Source organism: Protopterus annectens, chromosome 11.part0, assembly GCF_019279795.1.
Source record: "Protopterus annectens isolate FY-2018-M chromosome 11.part0, PAN1.0, whole genome shotgun sequence".
Taxonomy (NCBI): Eukaryota; Metazoa; Chordata; order Ceratodontiformes; family Protopteridae; genus Protopterus; species Protopterus annectens.
Window position 1 is genome coordinate 1,044,850,776 of NC_056745.1, and position 25,182 is coordinate 1,044,875,957.

The 25,182-nt window shown below is 42.6% G+C and overlaps 1 protein-coding gene across 1 annotated transcript in view; it reads right to left on the reverse strand.

Annotated features, from left to right (window-relative positions):
- Window positions 1-25,182, reverse strand: part of LOC122815689 (copine-8) — a 3,116,673-nt gene that overhangs the window by 878,226 nt on the left and 2,213,265 nt on the right. Inside the window, exon 12 of the mRNA XM_044088391.1 lies at window positions 13,323-13,376. Coding sequence (XP_043944326.1) covers window positions 13,323-13,376 — 54 coding nt within the window. The remainder of the gene's footprint in view (window positions 1-13,322; window positions 13,377-25,182) is intronic.

Below are 25,182 nucleotides of genomic sequence, written 5' to 3' on the forward strand. Positions count from 1 at the left end.
AAGAAATCACAGTGCTAAAACTTGCATGTGAGTATAAGGCAGAGTACTGAGTTATATATCCAAGATCAAAATGCTCCATGTCTCTTGTGAGAAATTGTATTTAAACATTAGTAACAAACATGTCTCTAAGGCCCTCCCAAATTACATCATGTTGACACTTGGGTTTTCCCAGGCAAACAAACTGCATTATTTAGCAATCTAACACCTGCTCAGAAACTTACAACAACAGAAGACATTTCACATGTATATTCTAACAGAAACCAGAGCAGTAAAGCACCATCTGCATGTAAATTCTGGTAATAAACGTTAGTCTTAAAACAATGGGCATGAAACCTTCATCCAGACACACTGGAGCTGAATTCTAACATGAAAGGGTCACAGCATGTTTCACTGGGCCAATAGAGTGCAATGTTGTCACATATTTGGCAGTTCCACATTTCACAATATTCTTTTACACTTAAGAAAACATGCCTGCATTTTACATTTATTTACAAATGCCAGAATTACATATCAAATTCTATTTGACTAGGCTGGCAACCTTCGCCCATCTCTCCCCAATCGTCACATATCCCCCCCGGGGAACTCAAGCAAGTTTTTCAAGTGCCCCTTGAGAAACATCGCTTGAGAGTGTCAGGTCTATTTGGGTGTACCTCACCCCATTCCCTGTCTTGAGAGCCCATCTGCACTGGCATTGCTACTCCCACTGTGGTGCTGCACTGACATATCATATGCTTGCAACTCCAGACTCCATCTTAGCAACTTGGCATTTTGCTGACTGGCTCTGTTTAACCATGTTAGACGGTTGTGATCTGTCAGTGTGGTGAATTTTCTTCCATACAGATAAGGCTGAAGTTTTTGTAGTGCCCACACTATGGCTAGACATTCCTTTTCTACCGCTGCATAGCACTCCTCCCTGGGTTAGAGCCTACAACTGAGATAAACTACTGGGTGCTCTTCTCCCTCTGAAGGAATCTGGCTAAGTACAGCCCCCATCCCATAGTTTGAAGCATCCACCTGCACAACAAATTATTTCCTATAGTCTGGACTGGCTAACACAGGGGGTCCTCCCAAAGCTTCCTTAAGCTTCTGAAATGCCTGCTGACATGCTGGAGTCCACACTACCTTATCTGGCCTGTTCTTCCTTGTCAGGTCTGTGAGGGGTGCAGCTATGGGACTATAATTGGGAATGAACTTTCTGTAGTACCCTGCTGTCCATAAGAATGCCCTCACCTGCTTTTTGGTAACAAGTGCAGGCCTTGACTGAATAGCTTCCACTTTGATGGGTTTTGGCCTTATCTTACCACTCCCCACTCTATGTCCTAGTCAGGAGACCTCTGCCATACCCACCTGACATTTTCTCAGCTTAATGGTCAACCCTGCCCTCTGTAGTCTGCCCAGCACCTCCATGACATGCTGAAGGTGCTCTTGCCAAGAATGGCTGTAGATAGCAATATCATCTATGTAAGGAAGGGCAAACCCTCCTGCTCCTGCTAAGATATGATCTACTAGCCTCTGGAAAGTGGCTGGGGCATTCTTCATCCCAAAGGGCATCTTTGTGAACTCATACAAGCCAAAAGGAGTCATAAAGGCTGACTTCTCTCTAGCACTGGGAGTCAAGGGCACCTGCTAGTAACCCTTGGTAAGATCAATGGTTGTAAGATACTTAGCCCCACCCAGCTGCTCTAGGGCCTCATCTGTCCTAGGCATGGGGTAAGCATCTGACTCTTTGTGACTATTTAGTTTCCTGTAATCCACACAGAACCTGGTGCTGCCATCCTTCTTCAGCACCAACACCACTGGCGAGGCCCAGGGATTGTTGGACTCTTGAATCACCCCTAGCTCCAACATCTCCTGTACCTCTTCCCTCAGAATCTGTTTGACTCTCTCAGGCACCCTATAAGGGGCCTGCCTGATAGGCCATTGGAGTCCTGTATCCAACTGGTGCTGCACCAGGTGGGTGCTCCCTGGTTTCCTGGTGAACATGCCCCCAAACTCCTGCAACACTGCTCAGATTTCTCGAACCTGGGTAGGAGATAGTTGTTGGGACATTGCTACCCCTTCCACCGAGGTGTCAGCCCGAGCCTCACTGAGGAGATCAGTCCCCAGATCTCCCTCAGACTCCTCCTGCAATCCACTGCAAATGCTCATCACAAGGGCCTCCGTATCATTGTAAGATTTCATCATGTTAACATGGTACAATTTGTGCCCCTGCCATCTGCCTAGCACTTCCACCATGTAGTTAACATCACTTACATTTCATACCACCTTGTAGGGTCCCTCCCAAGCTGCTTGCAGCTTGCTGTGTCTGAAAGGAATGAGAACCATTATCTGCTGCCCCACAGCATATTCTCTAGCTTGAGCACTCCTGTCATACCACACCTTTTCCTGTTATTGGGCTTCTGCCAGGTTCTCCTGGGCCAGGCCCATGTGTTCCCTGAGCCTTGTCCTGAGGTTCAGGACATATGCCACAACAGACTCCTTGTGAGACAAACACTCACCTTCCCACTCATCTCGAATTAAATCTAGAGGTCCCCTCACCCTATGCCCATACAGCAACTCAAAGGGTGAAAAACCTGTGGATTCCTGGGGAACCTCTCTGTAAGCAAACAACAGATGAGGCAAATATTTGTCCCACTCCCTCTTAAACTGATCTGCAAATGCCTGTAGCATGGACTTGATTGTAGAGTTTAACCTCTCAACAAGACCATCAGTCTGGGGATGGTAGTGGGTGGTCTTCATGTGCTTCACCCCACAGGACTTCCACAGACAAGCCAGCAGGTCTGACATAAAATTGGCACCTCTGTCAGACAGTATTTCCTTTGGGAAACCTACCCTGATGAAAATCTCTAGCAAAGCATTTGCCACCTTCTCTGCCTCAATGGAGGACAAAGCCACTGCCTCAGCATATTGTGTAGCATAATCTACAATCACTAGGATTTACTTTTTCCCTGTGGAACTTGGGGTACTCAGAGGACCCACAATATCCATAGCTACCATTTGAAATGGCTCCTAAATCACAGGCAAAGGCATCAAAGGAGCTCTCACCTTGTCTCCTGCCTTGCCTACCTTTTGGCACTGCTCACAGGTCTTGCAGTACCCTGTTCCCTCTCTGGAAATTCCAGGCCAATAGAAGTTTTGCATAATATGCCTCTTTGCATGTGTTATGCTCATATGACCTGCAAAGGGAATATCATGGGCTATGGCTAGAAGCGCCAGATGGTAAGCTCTAGGCACTACCAACTGCTGTACTCTCTAACCTTCTAGCCCTCCCTCAGGGGTCCATTCTCTGTACAGTAACCCTTTGTTCCAGTATACAGATCCCCCCTTCCCTTGAGAATCAGGTGCCTCCCTAACTACTTGCCTCAGGCCTTGCAATGTAGGGTCTGAGAGTTGAGCCTGTCCCAAGTCTCTCCTTGTAACCTTTCCCAGCTCCCCTTCCAGAGGAAGTCTGGCATCCTCTGAAAGCAGTGCCTCACTGTCAACCTGGGTACTACTACTCACCTCTACCTTTGGAGTTACCCTGTCCAAGGGAACATCAGTACCCACAAGCAGCTGTGGCTCACATTCAGTTTCACTGCTACAGCGTAGCTCACTCCCTGAAGTAACAACCTCAGCAGTCCTGGCTGCAAGTATGCAGTCTGTCTGGATCCCCCCCAGGCTACCAGACCCACATGCTTGTCTCCTAGCTTCACTGCATGTAACTGCATAAGTACATAGTACTGCCTCATCTAAATCCTTCCCTCTCAAGACATCTGTAGGATGGTAGTTCCATATCCCTGTTGTCTCAAAACAACCTAGTATTGGCATTTTGATTTACCACTTAATGGCTCCCTTAACTTTGGTTCCCCACCTTGCCTCCATGGACACCTGTATGCCACATGGCCCCACTGGTTGCATTCAAAACATTCCACCCTAGGTCCTGGACATATACTTGGACTAGTGGCTTCCCCTGCTACTGGTGGATTCTGTTGGGGCAGTCTGTGCTGTCCTCCATGGGTTCCTTTAGTCCCATGAGCAGTACTGGGGGTCCCTATACTGTGCAGGGCTGCACTGCTTGCTAGGTATAGGTCTCCCTTCTTCCCCAACTCCTCTGAAATAACACACTGTCTATCAGCTAACCAGATCCTCATGTTCTTAGGCAAAGTGCTAAGGGCTTGTTCCCTTACCAAAAGGTCTGCCAGCCCTTCAAAAGTGGTGACCTGACATCCACTCGCCCAGCTATGAAAATAAGTGCTCAGTTCAGCAAGATTCACATACATTTTCATCTGCCTTGCGTCTATGCTCACGAAACTTTTTCCTATACATGTCAGGTGTTAGCTTAAAACATTCCAACAAGTGTCTTTTTACAGCAGTATAATCAAAACAGTCAGTATCATGCATTTTTGCTAAAGAAGTTATAGCTTTACCATGGAGTAAGGGGGTCAGGAACCGTACCCAGAGAGCCCTTGGTCAACTTCATACTGTTTACATACTCACTCAAACATATGAATGAAGTTATCAAAAGTATCCCCCTCTTTAAATTGTGGAAGAAATTACTGATGTTTTGTGCTTCTGGGGTCCAGTTACTCCCTTCCCCATTACCTCCATGACTCTGGCGAAGAGTCAGCATTTCCCTCTCATACCTACTCTGCTGTTCATTTTCCTCAGCTTTTGGACTCCTCATTTTCTCGGCTGCTTCTAGTTCCATATGCCTGTCCTCCAACTCAAGTCTCTTTCGCTCCAGCTGGATTTTTAAATCCACTGCAAAAAGGTTGAGCTGTCCATTCTCTGAGGATACTGTATCTCTACTGTCAGTCTGATTGTCCTCCAGGCTTCTGTTTTCTGATGCAGCTGTAACCAAGGCTGCAATCAGGTCTGCTTTGGTCAGGTTTCCATGCACCAGTCCCCTAGCCTGGCACATATCCGCCAGCTGGCTCCTTGTCAGCTTTCCATACTCTTCTGCTGACATGCTGCCTGCTCATCCTGACTAACACTAAGCTTACAAAAAAAATAAAACAATTGTGATTTGAACTCTGAGTATACACTGCATGGCTGTTTTAGAGTACAAAACACTTTTAGAGATCACAGTACATAAGCTACAGGAATTTGCTCTACCCACACCACTACAAGCCAATTAGTATGTGAAGTAGATCCCACCACTGCCACCACTTGTGATGACCATGCCCTGGCCCAGCAATCAAGGAGCCTCAACCCTCACCACTAACACCAGGGAAGTTGTCTCCTAGAAGAGAGGAAAGGATAACTAATATACACAGTAAAGTACAATTTCCCTTAAGTGCACACAGAGATCACAGTCAGTCTGGGGCTGGTTGCTCCCTTGCTCACCAGATCCCCAATAAGACTCCCCACTGGCACAGCTATAGGCTCCAGTTCTCAGCCTAGCTGGGCAAGCTAAAACCTCCAGTACCCTCTCTGTCCAACCAGTGCTTCGTGTCCCTGCCAAGTAGCTGACACACCACACACACACTTTGAGATAAGTATTCATACAACTTCACAGACACTCCTGGGAAAGGCTGACACAGATTCTCCAGCTGTGCCCCTTTACCCAGACCATACGGTAGTAATCCCTGCCACCACAAAGCTAATAATATCAGCTACTAAAAGGCCCTTAAAGGGGTGTCCAGTTATTACTGTGTAATATTATTATCCAATGGTAATGTGACTATTCAATCTAGGCTTATTGGAAGGGCTTAGACAGTAAACTCTATAAATATATAATGTACTCTAAAGCATAATTTATCTCTACATAAATCAGCCACAGGTAGAAGGTTTTAAAATATTTAATAATGAATAATTAAAACACAAGACAAAACTACTACACCACAGAGATATCTAAGATCACACAGAAACTTAAAATAATACAGTAGGACAGATCTGATTTCAAAGAAAATACCTAATTAATCTTTACTAGCTTTACCTATTCCTACAAGAAATCACAGTGCTAAAACTTACATGTGAGCATGAGGCAGAGTGCTGAGTTAGATATCCAAGATCAAAATGCTCCAAGTCTCTTGTGAGAAATAGTATTTAAACATTACTAACAGACATGTCTCTAAGGCCTTCCCCAAATTACATCATGTTGACACTTAGGTTTTCCCAGGCAAACAAACTGCATTATTTAGCAATCTAACACCTGCTTAGAGACTTTCAACAATAGAAGACATTTCACATGTATATTCTAACAGAAACCAGAGCAGTAAAGCACCATCCACATGTAAATTCTGGTAATAAACTTTACCCTTAAAACAACGGACATGAAACCTTCATCCAGATGCACTGGAGATGAATTCTAACATGAAAGGGTCACAACATGCTACACTGGGCAAGCAGAGTGCAATGTCACATATTCTGCAATTCCACATTTCACAATATTCTTTTACACTCAAGAAAACATGCCTGTGTTTTACATGTATTTACAAATGCCAGAATTATATATCAAATTATATTTGACTAGGCTGGCAGCCTTCGCCCATCTCTCCCCAATCGTCCCAGAGAGAATGCTCCTTTAAGAATTAGTAAGTCTGGAATACAGAGCCATGGTGTCAAGACCTTGGCTAAAGGGCAGAGAAGTTAGTTTTCAAGCCTTTTTTTCTCTGCTATAAAGCAAGCAAGTTTGTAAGACTCTGTGTTCACTTAAAGAGAACTATGCAATGCTTTTCAAGTGTTTCAACTGCATCAAGAGCCACAGAAGCTAGGAACATAATATTTTCTTGATTTACTGTATTTGTACTTGCTTTATACAATGACCACTACTATTTATGAGAAATCTTTTAAAGTATTTACTCAGTTTTGTGGCAAAAATAGTAATTTCTCTGCTTATTGGCTCTTCGGGTTCCGTTTGCCTCCAAATCACCTTACAGAAGGGCAAATTAGCTAGGAACTTAGTTGTTTGGTAGTTGTTTGTTGTTTAATCTGCTTTTGAGAGCTGCTTTTGCTGTGCTTTTACATTAAAAAATTCCAGGATGATCCATCTTTTGGCAGAAGGTGTTTACTTTGTCTCTCTGAGTTGGAAAGCACAACGTGTGGTTGTTTATTGGCTAGAGGCATAGTCAGTTTTCAAGCCTTTTCTCTCTAATATAAATTAGGAATATTTGTTTGGAGATGCCCACTGAGCTCTGGCAGCTAGCAGTGACTTATTTTATTTATTTTATTTTTAATTTATTTTACATTTGTTAAACAGGAAATTCCGACTGGACTAGGTCCATTTACAGTGGAGGCCTGGAGAGGAAAGCTCCACATTGTTAAACAAGAGAAAAATATTTTTATACAGAGTAGTGCAATTTAATCTAGAGAAAAATATTTTTATATAGAGTAGTACAGAAAACATGTACATTATACAACAAAACAATCATATATTCACATTAAAAATGCAAACAGACAAGACACTTTTCAGCAATCAGAGAAGTTTCAAACAGCAGGGATTAGGAGCTGGGGATACAGGCTGGACTAATGGCTGTTAGAGTTTTAGTCCTCTAGAAGATTATAGTGACTAACTTCGTATTGGTGAAGGGGTATGAGGAGGAGAAGGGAGAAAAGCTTAAGTTTAAATAATACAAGGACATAGCCAGGTATTCATCAGATGTGATTTGAGGGAGTTTTTGAAGTGCGAAGTGGTGGAGGCAGTGGTCGGGGAAGGCAATTCTAGTTTCTAGCAATGGTGTGGAAATAAAGCACTTTTCCTGCAGTATTGTTTGCACTAGTGATGCAGAGGAGAGATTTGTCACTAGATCGGAGAGAGCGGTTTGCTGTTTAGTGGCAAGTAGTTGAGTTAATGATGGGGTTTTGTCAGGGTATTTAAGAATATTGCAGGCAGTGACTAGCTGATGGTAATTAAGTAGTTGAGGTACTTCTAGCTAATACTAGAAGGTGGTGTATTTAGCAAATTTGGTGATCTTATTGTAGCATGATTCTATTTTGTCTAGATCTATTTTTCTGATGTGGGAGAAAATTGGTGTGCCATACATTAATGTGGGCAATAGGTGAGTCTGGGCTAAGGTGATACTTGCTTGGTCTGAGAAAAAGTTTTTCTGCCTATATAGTGTGCCTATTTTTTGTGAACATTTTTGATGGTTTGTGAGATGTGGACATCGAAGTGAAGATCATTGTCAATTTCAATGCCGAGAAGTTTGGTATGGTCAGAAGGGGAAATGGTAGTGCCATTTTTAGAGGTGATGGTGAAGTAGAGGGGAACAGTTTTTGATTTATGGGTAAATAGTAGTAATTTAGTCTTATTGGGGTTTAGGATGAGTTGGATGTCAGAAATCCATTTTTCTACAGAGTTAAAGGTTTCCTGGGTGAGTTCTTGCAGAATGGCTGGAGATGGGGCTGTGCAGATCAAAGTCAAATCATCTGCATATTGAATAAGTGTGGCATGCTGGGTTGAGCTATGTAGACTGGTGAAGATAAATAAGAGAAGTGGGCCCAGTATTGTGCCTTGTGGGACACCTATGGTGGTAGGAAGTTGAGGGGAGAGTAATCCTTGCCATTGGACTGATTGTTGCCTGTCAGACAAGTAGCTTCTGAAGCAGGCTATAGTAGATGGGGTAAAGGATAGCAAGGCTAGAGAATCTAGCAGAATGGTGTGTGAGACAATGTCAAATGCTTTGGAGAGATCCCAAAAAAATGGCAGATGTAAACCTATTGTTTTTCCTGTGTTGGTTAACTTGATTAGTGAAAGAGAGATGAGCAGTGGTTGTGCTATGATGTGGGCGGAAGCCATGTTGTGTGGTGGACAGAAGTTGATGTGTGTTCAGGAATTTCATGATTTGGAAGTGAATACACTTCTCTAGAAGTTTAAATAGGGGGGATAGAATGGCAATGGGTCAGTAGTTTGAAAAATCATAAGAGTTCCGCTTTTATGAAGAGGAATGATATATCAAACGCCTAGAGAGTAAAATTTCCTTATAAAGTTAAGATTAGGTCAGAAGCCTGGTAAACAGTGCAGCATTGTTCAGAATTAAGCTTAGAGCAGCTAGATTGCACATAGAATAGCACTACCATATCCTAGCACTGTATAACATCTTGCCCTTCATCCCAAAAACTAGTTTGTGTATTAAATAGCACTACCATATCCTAGCACTATAAATCATCTTGCTCTTAATCCCAGAACTTACCCCATAAGAGCCCTATTAAAAGAAAATCCTTAATCCTAAACAGCCCACCCTATTATAGGAACAGAAAACATAGATGTGCAATTTCCAAATGTCTCTGTGGCCAGCTTGGTAGACTTGGGCATCCTAAGACGATGTAGCAATTGTCTCATGTGCTGAAACAACTAGTTAAATAACATGGAATGAGAGATGTGAATACCCTAGTTCCTTGGAGTTAAAAACCTCGCATACAAACAAGGTTGTCAGGAATACCCACACTACATCCCTCACACACACACCACTCATCAGACGCAGAGACTGTCTTATGCTCAAAGACCTCCAAAGCCACCTAACAGGAACACTGTTCTTCAGCAATCACTAAAGTACACACCAAAAGTAACACCAAACATCTCACATAAGCCTACACCCAATGGTCCCTCAACAGCAAAGTCCATAAAGAAAGCATATACTTTACTTGATACTCTTGTCATTTTACTGCATTGTGCGACACATAAATGCCTCACTCACAATATCAGACAAGGAGAAGATAATGGTTCATTGTCTATCTGGAGCAAGGATCTGCAATATCGCACATACAGTCAAGTCACTGCACCCCTGGTATCAATATGATTCTACCATAGTCCATGTGGGTGTAAATGACCTGAGACATACCTCAATGGACTATATGAAAAGACATATAATGGGTATCTCAGAATGTATGTCACAGATAGGTATGAGCCTTGCACAGAACAGCAGTCTACTTTCACCAAGGATGATGCCAGAGTATGAAAACAAAATGACTGACTTTATGATTGGCTTAGTTTCTGGTGTCACTCCAGGGGATCCAATATCTGTCAGCATGGGAGTACATGGTCAGCAGACCATGTTGCTTTGCAAAGGACAGGCTGCACTTGTACACTCTAGGTGTTCACATATTAGCTAAAACTTTATCCGCCCCCTTAGAGCCTTTTTTAGGTAATGCTAAAAAGACAAAATTACCAACATAGTGAAAAAGTCTCCAAGCAACTTTAAGGTTTTACACTTAAGTGCCAGGAGTCCAAATAAAAACTCCACATCCTTCAAGCCCTCTTCACTCTGTACACACAGTGCTGTGACGAAAACTTGATTTGAAAACATAGAAAGTGCTCCCACTGTGCACTTTAGATCAACAGCAGTACAGACTAGGGCCAAAGGTGGAGGTGTCTCAATCTACATTAGCAACAAACATACCTCCAGGCTGGTTAAACAGGATGATACCATAGGAGCTCATCCATGTTCAGGTCACCATAGATAAGGTTCCACATCATATCATAGATACCGATCACTATCTATGCTCCTAGAGTCTAACAAATCTTACCTAAACCTACAAGAAGTGCTGAACATCCAAACAAATACCCTATTCATGGAAGAGTTTAACTACCCTTCTACAGATTGGGAAAACTGCACTGCCTCAAAGTACAATCCTTCCTGGACTTAACAAATAGTTCACACTCCAACCAGATGGACAAAGACATTGGATATGGTATTCACCAAAATGGGAGAATGTTGCAGCCCCCCTGGTTCATAGTAGTGAGGTTGGATCACAAAGTTGTCTCCTTTGAAGTTAAAAATCAAATTAGAAAATCCAGCTAACCCACTAAGAGTTATGAGCTATTCTAAGACAAACTACATTCCATTAAGTGACTATTTGCCAAAATTCAAGGCTTCCCTAATCTAAAGACCACAGCTACCTATGCTGAATTATTCAAGGTGTCCCTACACAAACATATGAATGGCTGCAAATGAGGCTGCTGTACCTACCAGAAGTATACCCAAAACAAACACTAAAAACAAACCTCACTGGTGGAATCCTCACCTAAACATGCTATATAATAAAAGAAGAAAACTCATGGCTAAAATCAAGAATAGCAACTAACTTAAACACACGTTCTCTCTTATACAACTAAACAAGAAACAAAGATGTCTAATGAAGTTCAACAAGGCCAGCTATGAGATAAGAACAGCCTCACAGGCTAAGGATGATCACAAGGCATTCTTCAGCTATGTCTGGATCCTTAAAGGTAACACACAGCTGTGCTGAACTGGTGGTGAATGATACCACCTTCACCATTCAGGGTGGCATAGCAATACTGGCCGACAAACACAGCTCAAACTTCAGCCTCCATGCCCTCTTCCCCAGCACCATCAAGTGAAATCTCCTCCAACATATATACTACTCCCAGCTATTAGAATGGACCAGGTGCTGGCAGCACTTACTAAAGCTAAGAACACCATGTCCATGGGTCCTGGACAACATCTCTGGCTGCCTCCTGAACAGTCTAAAACATGACCTTTCAGGACCACTTGAGGCATTTTTCAACTACAGCCTTGAAACAGGCTACATTCCATGTGAACAGATGATTGCAAGAGTTATACCCTCCACAAGGGTCAAACAATCCAAGGAACTGCAGACCCATCAGTGTAACAAGCCAAATGCAAATACATGGAATGACTTATCATGGAAATGATAAACACGGACACTGGCAGCATGCAGGCATTGAACCCATCCCAATTTGGCTTTGTTAAGTGAAGGTCATGCCTACTTAATCTAGTAGACATCTTTGAGCGGGTCACCAAAGCAATGGATGAGAGTAAAACAGTACATATGGCATATCTTAGCTGGGTCAAGATATGAAGTGCATACTGTATATCATGACCTCATTAATGCATCCAATACAATACCCCACTCAAGCATTGTTAACAAGCTCTCTGAGCTAGGTATAAATCCTTACATAATTTGCTGGACTGATGGCTGGCTCACAGAAAGGACAAGACCAAAGAAGTCATGATCAGTGAGAGCACCTCCATCAAGACACCAGTCACCAATGGAGTACCCGAGGGCTCCATGTTGGACCCACTCCTGTTTGGCATGTACTTCTTGGAAGTAAAGGCTAACATTCAATGCATCTGTCTCACCAAGTTCACAGATGACTGCACATTTGCAGCTATTTCAGAGTCTGCCTTAGACAGTAACATCTTGGAAGACGGTGTAACGCAGACAAATGACTGCTGCTAAAGCCATGGCCTAAACTCAATGACAAAAAATGCATTATAATTCCCTGTGAGAAATTGTCAACCTAAAATAATTACTTTATTGATAAAACATCCCTAAGAGTCAACCCAGTAGTAAAGGATCTGAGAACATATGTAGACAGAAATTTGCCTTTTGATCAGCACGTAGCTAAGATAGTGTAAAAATCATTCTGTGTTACTCAACTTATATATGTGTGTATATATATATATATATATATATATATATATATATGTACTTCCAAGTCCAAGGAAGTTATAGCTTCACTCTACTCAGCACTTATCTGGATAATTCAGAGCATGAATACCCTGTCCTACACTGATTATCTAAATCCTCTGTCTCTTTATTCAGTCTCCTACAGGGTGCTGAGATGGGATCTTTGCCTGGCTTACAGGTCTTCTGGATCTGTTGCACAAGCACAAAACAAATAGCACCAGAAAATCTAGATCCAGGGATCTGAACTTCACTTGTGACATAGATAAAATGTGCCGGAGGGGCATATATGTGTCTGAAAGGATTCTTGCACTATGGAACAGGCTCCCCATCCATCTGAAGCAGAATTCATCACTGACCCTAATCAAACAAAACCTTGAAAATTATATGGACAATCGTAAATTTACCCACAGTCTGGCCCTCATGTCCCTTATGGACAGAGGCCATAAATAAGAAAAGTATTATCTAACACTCCCCCACAAATCCTTAGTTACCTTCCTAATAACATGCCCCCCACCCCCCATACAGACACCTATGATCCTTGGGTCGGAAATGATTTGGGGAGCACAGCTAGGCTTGTAAGGGTCCTAGTGGTCATCAGCCTAGCAACTACCTATGAATGTATGACCCTATAAATATGACAATGAGTCTCCTTACTTTAGTTATAGATGAAACAGCAAGATACAACAACAACTCAAATCCCCAAAAATACCTACTTATTCCATATGGGATTACAAAGCTGATCCTTCCATCATACTCAAGAGTAATCTGAACAGCCCAGCCCTGATTTTCTCAAAGTATATTCTTTCATAACTTACTGTCCCAGAAATTAGGTATTTTACCTACTCATTACATACGAGATTGCTAAATTGAACTTTTTATTACACACAAGAGAAATCTGAATAGCTTCAATCACTGATTTTCTCAAGGTATAGCCTATGATAACTTACTGTTCCTGAATTCAGGTATTTTTTCTTCTTTGCCTTCTTCTTTGGATTTATAACCTAAGAAAGGAATTGTTAAATGTCAGTTTAGTCATTCCAAGAATGAAAGCATGAAAATAACAATGGCAAAATGCACAGAGATTTTGAAAATGATATTGGACATTGTAGGCCTATGCAGCAGGAACTAGGGAAAATGGAGACCGAAATTAACTAGGAAACAACACAAACATTATGTTGAGAACTACTCACCCAGTGCAAGTCCGCAGATATATTCAGCACTGATATTTATAGCCTGCTGTTTAACAACCTGAATGAACTGATTGACTGTTTCTTAAGGAATGAGTTGCCTAAATGTTGTGCATAAGTCACAAGCAGCTAATGTGGAGTATACAGTCCTCTCCTGATCCAGATTATAAATCAAACTATATTTTGTCCCTCGAAGATTGTCTATGCCAGTATCTACACCAGATTCAGTGTAATTTATCTGTATATGTTATGGCAGATATTAATGCTCAGGGATTATTAGATATCAGAACTACATTTACTCAGGATAAAATCTCACTATGGTGAAGGCTCTAACATCTGTCATTCTAACGTGAAGAACAAACTGCTAGAATTCACTTAACTTACAGAAAACTATGTTGTGTGTTAACAAGTGGTTCTAGTTAGTGATGCAGAAACAATAAGTAACAACATTTGGAAACACTGAGTCAGGGCTAGATTAACAAGAGGGCTGAGAGAACAACATCTCCAGGCCCACATGTTTGATATGGACCCTGCTGTATCTACTTCCAGTCTGAAATCCTGTGCTACTGTCATATCAAATGAATAGGCTTCTTACAAATATCATCTCCAGGCTCATGAGGCCCATAATCCAGTGCTATACTGAATATGACCTGCTTTGTGCTTGTGAGGTGTAAGACAGTGCAACATCTACAGAAAACATTAATCCCCAGCATGTTTCTGAGGGTGAGAGAAAAAGCTAACAAAGGCCTAAGTCCAGTTAACTTCAACCTTCTGAAGAATATCAGCAACTTCTAAAAGCACAATGGATTCACTAAACTAATTTTGTAAGAGAGGAAACCTGGATAATGACAGTCTGAAGTGGCCAGAAGTAAACATTGGGCTGTGCCTGCAAACAGTCCATTGAGATCAGTGCACTGCCCCTGTAAATGAATATAAATAAAATAAATAAACGGAAGAAATATCATGTTACATTTTATATAACTATTAGAATTAATACTTGCAGTTTTTAAGACAATTTAAGCCACAAACCCCAGTAAATAATTCCTGTGAATTCATTTTAATGCAAACACATCACAGCTTGATCACCCACAATAACAGTTGTATTTGCTACAATTTCAAGATACTGTGCTGCTTTCTTTTCACTGCAACATTGCAGAACATGTTTACATTCTGCAAAGGCTGTGACCATTGTTAACAAAGATGCTTCATCTTGGCATACTTCTAACATTTCTGATTTTAAATGGAAAGGTTTAATCACCTATACCAAGCCAAAGGTTATATTGGAGAAAGACCTAATGATGACCCATGACATCTGGGTTTTACAGGGATAATCAATTGTGTTAAAGGGGCAATAATTATCTTGGACATGTTCACAGCAATTTTATCTCCTATCACTGCCAAGCAACATTGAATGACACTGTAACTAGTTAATTAAAAAAGAAATTGCTGTACTCTGTCAGCCGATATGAAGATTACAGAACTTTAGATAACCTCTCTCAACCTCAGAAAACTGTGTGTCTTCCTTGTATTGAACATCTATAAGAGTGTAAAACTGACTATTAAAACATGACCTGCAGAACTGACTGACAATGCAAGTCTTTGGTGTGGAAGTACACACATACACCCCTTTATCATATTAAAAATATATATTTTTCTTGGCACAAGCCCATAACTGAAAGTAGTTTAAATCAGTACCACTCATTAGATTCAAAGCATTTATTTAACTTAGCATTAGTCATTGTTTGCAGTAAAATAAGCGTATTGAGACATCTGAATACTCAAAAGTTAAGAAATATGTTTACCCAGATAATTCTGTGAGGGATCAAGTAAAAAATAACATAGAAAGTTTTCCTATGCAGCAATGTTGTTATTTCATCTATAATCGTATACATAAAAAACATAAGCTGCATCACATGGTATGAAGTTGTTCTAAAGAATACAACAATTCCAAATTTTAATGCAGATTGACCACTTTTAAAGGCTGATGAGTCTTTACTGCAAAACAGGATGTGTATTGAACTTCAAACTCATCTGATGTCATGTGCTATGATCATGAGTAATGCTTGCCAACAGCTGTGTAATATGATGATATTTGGTGGGACTGCACAGAATGTGAGGGTCAGTTTTGTTACCCTGTCCATCAAAAACCACCAGGGGAAGGGTTTAATAATCACATGGGGTAATTGGCTATGATTAAAAATGGCCCATAAGGGCAGTTAGCCGAGTACTAGCATATGAACCCAAGGACAATTTACGGTCAGTGACATTAATAGAACCGTTGGCAGGATAGATTTGTGTCCCAAAGACTCCCCCTGTCTGTGGAATAGACTCTCTCTCCATGTCAAGCAGAGTATCTCTCTAGCCCTCTTTAAGAGTAACCTGGACGACTGGATCAGAAACAGAAAATACACCCCTGGGATCCCACCTGTGTCCCTGCTGGACAGGGGAAACAGGTGCTGTCTTTGAGGGAACATGGGAGAAATTCTTGTCTAGGCTTATAAGGGCCTCGGGGCCAATAGCCTAATATCATCATCCTACGAACCTAGGGATATACATTTACATTTTTATTAATCTGGGGGAGATACCAAAGGGTCAGTAGGGGGTAATGATGACAGTTGCTACCAATGATGGCATTATGGGTAAGACAAGCATTTCTAAATCTAGTTATTTGCAAAATAAATGAGTTACTATGTAAAAGACTAAGGGCAAGTGTGTACTTTAAACTAGTGTACAGTGCCTGATACAACTCTGAGCCACTGGGGACTTGGAAAATGTTACTTGGTTTTGTGTCAAAAGCATCTGTTAGCTTGTTTGTAGAACAATATTATTCGGCATTTTATTGGCTTACCCTGTTAAACTGGGTCTATGTCAGAAGACTGAAAGTTCAAAAGACTGCAAATCAAAATATCTAAAACTCAAAATATCGAAAATATTGTTAATAGGTTCATAGGTTCATAGGTTCGTACTAGGCTATCTGCCCTAAGGCATTTATAAGCCTAGCCAGAGTGTATGTGGCTTACACCACCCCTTAGGATGAGAATACTAAGCCCTTTTAGGGTTTAGTTTACTATGCCTCTGTCTAGTAGTGACACAGAGATGACCCCCGGGGTAAACCTACGATCTCCCATCCATTCGTCGAGATTTCTCTTGAATAGAGTCAGTGAGGGGCTCTGCCTAACATGGACTGGGATTCTGTTCCAGAGTGTAGGGAGCCTCTGGGTTATGAATCTGTCCCTCCAGCACGTCCTATTTATTTCTGTGTTGAGGTTTAAGTCACTTGTTCTCGTGGCTCTGATGGATTTGGATTTTCTGAGGTGGAGCATGTCCATTAATTCAGGATGCCCCCCTGCACCCCCTGCTAATTATATATACAAACTCCAAGATCACACAACACTGGAGAAAGGGCAAATTCTATTTTCAATATTTTGAGATATTTTGATTTTTAGTCTTTTGAATTTTAGATCTTCTGAAGGGGCTGTTAAACCATATAACCACTTATGGATCAGATATTTTATTAATACATTTTTTTTACTGAATTTCATTCCACTTGAATCATAAATAAAATACAGACTTATTTTCCTCATGGTCGGACCCCAGTTGTGTAACAATGTTTAGCTGTGTCAAACAGCTGGCAGGCTATAAAAAATATGAAATCTTTGCCTTATCCGATCAAGGAAACCTACACACACCTTTCTTGCAGTTACATATGCCATTCAGTATTGCAACACTTCATTAACAGAACACATGGTACTTTCACTAAATGTATAACTTATTCAAGCAGTGCCCTTATTCTACTTCACTCTCCCAAGCCAGTGTACCACAGGTGTAAGTTTCTAAGAAGAAAAGCCCCTGGCTATCATTAAAACATTAACCATATGTGCCTCTAAAATGATCCCATGATTACCAAGGCTGAGGCTGAGGCTCATAGACAAGCCATGAGGTATACAGTGCATGGTTGGCAGGAATCGACAATGTGCAGGATAGTAGCATATCATAGTCCTAAGCTGAACTACACAGCAGGGAGCACAAATACACTGCAGACAATATATCCAAATGACCACATAGTGATATGCAAATGAAAGAAGCTGGAAAATAAAGCCATGATATTATGCAAATGTGTACTAAGTGAATATAGTCACTATTCATAGTCATATGTTGTGGGGAAATGTGTACCATGTTATGTTTGATTATAAAAATGCCAAAACACATGAAACAGATCAGAGTTGTAAAGAGCAGGACTGCTGGGCTTAACAGCAGTCCTGCAGCTTCATGTAGTAACATTTAATGCTACCACACCCTGCCAGCATGTAAAAGTGGTATATGGCATCAATGGAAAACTTCAGTGGCCAGAAGCTTTCTCGACTGATTCCAAGTAGCTTGGAGAATTCTACGGGTCTTGACGGACAAGTGTCATCCACAGAGAATCTATAGAAGTATGTGCCCTTCCCTATGGAGACAAGGGCATGTGTAGCTCTTTATATTCTAGCTACAGGGAACTTTCAGACACCATAAGGGGACGCACTGGGTATTTCTCAGCCCTCTGCCTCTAGAATACTCAAGAAGCTCCTCAACATAATGCAGCTACATGTGGATGTGCATGTAGTAACTAGAGAGAGATAAAATTGATCAGCCACAGCATGAAGATATGGGAAAGAGTAGTGGAAGCTTGGTTAAGAAGGGAGGTGATAATCAGTGAGCAGCAGTATGGTTTCATTTTGGGAAAGAGCACTACATGTATGATGTTTGCTCCGAGGGTGTTGATGGAGAAGTATAGAGAAGGTTAGAAGGAGCTGCATTGTGTCTTTGTGGAATTAGAGAAAACATATGACAGGGTGTCTACAGAGGAGCTGTGGTACTGTATGAGGAAGTCGGGAGTGGCAGAGAAGGAAGTAAGAGTGGTACAGGATATGTATGAGGGCAGTGCGACAGTGGTGAGGTCTGTGATAGAAGTGATGGATGCATTCAAGTTGGAGGTGGGATTGCATCAAGAATCAGCTCTGAGCCCTTTCTTATATGCAATGGTGATAGTCATGTTGACAGATGAGATTAGACAGGAGTCTCTGTGGACAATGATGTTTGCGGATGACATTGTGATCTGTAGTGAGAGTAGGGAACAAGTTGTGGAGACCCTGGAGAGGTAGAGATATGCTCTAGAGAGGAGAGGAATGAAGTTCAGCAGGACTAAGACAGAATATATGTGCGTGGATGAGTGGGAGGGCACAGGAATGGTGAAAATGCAGGGAGTAAAGTTGGTGAAAGTGGACAAATTTAAATACTGAGTAATGGTGAGTGTGCAAGAGAGACGAAGAAGAGAATTCAGACAGGTTGGAGTGCATGGAGAAGAGTTTCAGGAGTGATTTGACCAGATGGGTACCAGTAAGAGTGCAAGGCAAGATCTGCAAGATGGCAGTGAGACCAGCTATGTTATATGGGCTGGAGATGGTGACACTGATGAAAAGACAGGAGTCAGAGCTGGAGGTGGCAGAGTTAAAGATGTTAAGATTTGCATTAGGTGTGATAAGGATAAACAAGATTAGAAATGAGTATATTGGAGGGTCAGCTCAGGTTGGATGGTTTGGAGACAAACCCAGAGAGGCAAGTTTGTATTGGTTTGGACATGTGCTGAGGTTGAGGAGGGATGCTGGGTATATTGGGAGATACATGCTAAGGATGGAGCTGCTAGGGTAAAGCAAAAGAGGAAGGCCTAAGATAAGATTTATGGAAGTGGTGAGAGAGGACATGCAGGTGGTTGTTGCGACAAAGCAAGATGCAGAGGACAGAAATAAATGAAAACAGATGATCCGCTGTGGTGATCTCTAATGGGAGGAGGGTGCTACAACCATGTGTACTTTCCATGTTATTGTCTGCCGCTGTGAAGTCCTGGGTGCCATAGATTGGGCAAACATACCAATAAAGGTAACACTTGGTCTGCAGTCACAAATATTAGTTAAAAATAATGGCTACCAATCTGTGAGTTGATATACCATGTATGAAGAACAATGATTTATAACCAGTGTATCCACACAGTACCCATGCAGTTACCATGAATCGCATACAAGACAAATGTGTCAAATATATCATCACTTCTTGCATGGTGATGTTTCACAGGACAAACTAATTGGCAAGTGCAGGTACTGTGGCTAACATTGTGTATAGTTAGATTTACACTGTGTCAAAATGTAGCTAACCCAAAGATGCTGATACTGCTTTGTAGATGAGTCTACATATAAACTAAAGCCCTGGCTAATAATACCTATATGGAACTCACACGGTATGACTGAACTGCAGTACAGTACTTTACCCACACACAAGCCCTCAACAACTTTGAATGTGCATTCAGCCTGCTAAAAGCCTCCTTCCTTTACCTTGATATTTATGTGTGGGTGGGAGGCACTTTATTATGACCCTGCCACAGTCTGCAGTATGTTCTCAGTATGCTGCATAATGCATAAGATGTTGGTGAATAAACAGTGCAGCCCCATGACACTGGTGCAGTTGACACACACACACACACACACACACACACACACACACACACACACACACACACACACACACACGCACACACGCACACACACACACACACACACACACACACACACACACACACACACACACACACACACGCACACACACACACGTGCGCACACACACACACACACACACACACACACACACACACACACACACACAAACACTGAAAGTACCTCAACACTGTCATCTAACGAGAGTGGTGGGATAGGGAAAAACTGGCAGCTTCACTGACCTCCTCCCCCAGACAGTGAACAGCAAAATAAAGACAGCAGCACAGCTGAAGTGGCAATGCTAATCCAAATCTATGGTCCCTGATCAGCATACAGTGACAGTGTAATGTCACACAGAGCAACATTAAAAATTGATAACAGAGCAATCAATAAGTCTGCCAAAACAAAAGAGAATAATTATAAGGAAAGCATAAAACATAATTACACAATAAAAATATAATGCAGTAACAAAATAAAAACATGGATCAACATGCAGGCCTCCCTCAAAGAAAGCCAAGCTAGAAGAAAAGGAAATCCGTGTAAGCACTAACCATAAAAACAGTACTGAAATTCAGCCAAAAGTATGGAAAGAAAAGAGCTGCTTCAAGGACATGAAACACAAAGTAGTTGAAGGAAGGATACAAAAGGTTGTGCTTGAATAAAGCATTATTTGGCATCTGCTTTTTCAGCGTATATTGGTTTTCACACATTCTGGTACAGAGTTAATCCCCCAGATTCAGCAAGCCCTGCACAGTGTGCAGGAATAGTGCAGGAGCTCCTGGAGGCAATATGGCCATTGTGCGGTCCAGGAATAAGCTCCAGGGACATGCATGAGTGCTCCTGCATTATTCCTGCATGGACACAGCTCCTGTATGCAAATTACAACATTTGCAGGTAAAAAACATGCAAATGAGGTGAATTTGCGATCCAGGAAGCTGTCAGCTGGCCATGCAGGACTAGTGTAGTGTGCAGAAATGTACTCGGTTAGTAACTGAGTACATTTCTGCAAACTACAAAATGGAGCCTTGACAGCTCCAAATAAAGGGTATATAGTATGTGTAAAGCATGCAAATGGCCAACTATATGGCCTGGCCATTGGCAAGGAAAACAGTTGTCAAAAAAAAAAAAACTGTTATTTGTTTTTAGCCAATTTTGGCTGTTTAAGCGTAGGGCAGTGGCACGCTAACGGGATTCGGATGGAAATAAAAAAAAAAAAACCTGAAATAAGCTTCCTAACCAAAATCACTATTTTGCCATTATACTCAATGACAGTCAGAAGACAACATGGCCAGTGAATAGTGGTTGCTAAGGGGGAAGGCTCAGTGTGGAATCTGTAACTATGCATTAGCAGGCAATCCTATGCAAATGAGGGTAATGATACTGAATCCTAGATTTCCCCTCAATGCTAGCCAGCAGCCAACCGTGTAAGTGCGGGAATAGCATGGTTCAAGTCTAAGAGTTAGCTGACATCATAGGGGTGTGAGTCAGGCATACTGTAAGCTTATTGGAGCCCTGTGGCACGGGTTTGACCTTAGCTTAGCAGAGCTAAGCAAGGGTGTGCGTCTGCAGCTGCTTAGCACTCTTTACATTGCCTAAGCAGGTGCGTGTGGCATGCACCATGTTTTAAAGGGGAAAAAAAAGTAAACCAGGAAATAGTATCTCTGTGCACATTTGAGCACTGTGTTTGTGTGGCGCACCCCTGGGCTTAAACAGGAAGAAAATGGGAAGGGAAAACAGCAGTAGGAAGGTAATCAAGGAGAACTAGCATAGCTGGCAGGCGAAATGTATCAAAATCAGCCAATTACACAGGCAGCAGCCTAGCCCAGAACACTACTATAAACTATGCAAACAACTTTTCCTCTGTTTTTTCCCACATACTGTACACCACCAGTGTACACAAGCGGGGAAATTTTAACAAACAAAAGCAACAAAATGATGGGGGCTGCAGCAGCTATCATACATCAACATGTGGAAGAGGCTGAGGGTGGTGAGGATGAGAATGCTGTCGACCAACTGACAGTGAGGAGATGGAGATGAGTGTACAGACCCAATGTAACCTACCAGGGGCTACATGAGCTGGAGATAGTGGAGTGCTATAAGGTGGACAGGGACCTCCTACAGCAAATTGTTGAGCTGTGCTGGCCACGCCTGACACACAGAACTAACAGAGGGGAACCCATCCCAGTGGATACCAAGGTATGTGTAGGCTTGAGAATACTAGGCACAGGTACCTTCCAAAGGCCAACTGGGGATATCATGGGGATCTCACAGGCATCAGCATCCAGGGTAATCCACCAGTTCCTGGATGCCATGTCAGCACATGCCGGTGAGCATGTATATTTCCCCAACACCCGTGAGCCATTGGCCAGCAATATGCATCTCTTCCACCAATTAGCAGAATACCCTGAGGTAGTGGGTGCTATAGACTGCATGCATATATGCATCAAAGCACCACCCGGTGAGCAGGGTAGGGTCTACATCAACCGCAAGGGCTTCCCCTCCATCAACTGCCAGGTAGTGTGTGATACCCAGGGGATTATAATGAATGTCTGTGCTGGCTTCCCTGGAAGCTATCATGACTCCCACATCTGGTATCTAATGCAGCTGTGCCATAGATTTGCCAGTGGGGACATCCCTTACGGTCACCTAATAGCGCATGCTGGTTATGCACTGGAGCTGTGGCTGATAACACCCATCAGAAATGCACACACACCCGAACAAGAGCTCCATAATGAGTCACACGCACAGACCAGAATCATAATAGAGCATGTGTTTGGGATGCTCAAGTCATGGTTCCGTTGCCTGGATACATCAGGTGGATCCTTGCAGTATTCACCAGCGACATGTACCCAAATTGTCATTGTATGTCCCATGCTACACAATATGATCCTGCGGGAACAGCTGCAGCAGGAACAGCACGGGGCAGGGCCACACAGCCATCCACCACTGCCAAGGCCTGCACATGCACTGAGTGACTCAGAAGGGGAACAACCTGAGCCTGCTCCAGTAAGCAGAAGGAGGTGTGCCCAGTATGCCCTGGGCTTGGCAAAGAGGCAACGCATAACACATACACTGACACAGGAAGGACCCAGGGAATGACACCTCTCTCTGACTCGCACATACAGTAAAAGGGATGCCAAACATGACACTACCTGTGCTTAACCATGTATAGGGAGTGTACTCTGTGCATCCAACATAGGCAGCCCTCCAGCACCATCCTCAGTACTGGCACAGCCACAAGATATGTCACTCTACCTACCAATTGTTGAATGGAGTAGTATGTGTTGTTACTTGTATCTACGGTATGGATGTGAGCATGCAAGGGAATCGGGTGGCTGAATGGGTTGCAAGCAGATAGTAGACTCCTATAGTGGCAGCATGAAATCTGTAACAAATACTGGTGTCACCATAGTAGCTAGTACTAGACAAGGTGACAAAATCCACTGTAGGAAATGTGCTGGGGCCACATGTGTGTCCATATGACACACACATGCCAGTCAGGGAGGCTCACATACCCAACAACATTCTCAGCCAGCAGGACAGGTGTAGACAAACACAAACAAAGGCTGTACTAAGGCCTCTGATTGATGGCTATGGTTAACCTCCTCCCCAGGCCTACATCGACATACTACAACAGGTCAGGCAGTGGGATGTTAGTTCTGAAGGTTAAGAAGTCAGAAACTGAAATGTAGGTCAATCAAACCTAAGACCTGTAGTACACTGATATGCCTCTATTCAGCATGATAGGTTAGAATACAGAATGAAATGGAGTACCTGACATACCAGTAGAGTCATAGCAAATGTGTACAAGTGTCAGGTGTGCCCCCCAATCCTATGTAGAAATGTAGTAACAGTCTGGTGTGCCCCCCCAATCCTATGTAGACATGTAGTAACAGTCAGGTGTGCCCCCTCCATCAACCCTGTGTAGAAATGCAGTAACAGTCAGGTGTGCCCCCACAATCCTATGTAGACACATAGTAACAGTCAGGTGTGCCCCCCAATCCTATGTAGGAATGTAGTAACAGTAAGCTGTGCCCCTCCCCAATCCTATGTAGACACATAGTAACACACAGGTGTGCCCCCCAGTCCTATGTAGAAATGTAGTAACATGTAAGTGTAGGTATAATAACAGTGGAGCACAGATTACCTGAGCTGGCCAAGATAGCAGGATAGATTGTAGCAAGCGTAAAATATGCAGGTCTGCATGTGTTAGGTTATTGTGTGCTGTATATTGTGTGAGAGTGGTCATTATGTATGCATGGTGAGGTTTGTCCTGGTGGCCATTGCCTAGTACTACCAATGACAGGGCCAAGTTTCACAACTGCAGTGCCAAACGCAATGCTTCCCAGTATAACACATTCCAGCAGTAAGCCATTGTAACTGTTTGGAAGTAATATGTGTCACCATCTGAAAGATGGACATGGCATGACTGTCGGCCCAGATATACAAGCAGTACCCAGGGGGAAGTACCCCAGACAGATAGTGTATAATATGTAACTGTCAAATGGACACACCCTTGAAATTGTACATACAGATTTGCTGCACATTATCTGGGCTTGTAGCAGGGACTACCAATGTCATCTGGCTAAACACTGGCAGACCACAAAGGTCAAATGAATTATGTATTGAGAAAGAGCTGATGTCCCTGCAGAAGCCAGCATAAGTGGAATGACCCATGCATATCTGTGAGTCAGATGCAAGTAGTGTCCATAGCACACATGCACTCAGCTCACCCAACCACCACCCACAGGTACCTCTCCAGTCTTATCCCTGCTGTTGGGAATGAGTACAATATGACCCCACCTGTTTATGGCAATAACGATAGAATGTAGCATGCAGAGCAGGTGTCCCATGCACGTGTGACCCTAGCTGTATGCAGCACCCTACCAGCATCCACACCACTGGATCAATACTGACAGAAAGTATTGGCATGAACACCTTGCACACCTACCTTATCACCCCAGGGGAATATAGTGTATTGCAGTCTGGGACTGTAGGACTGACAGAATGCAATGGGCTGCTACAGCTGGCCTGCATCACTACCAAATGGCCTACAGTCCTCTGCCAAAGGTCTGTGTCTCACCCGTACTGCCAAT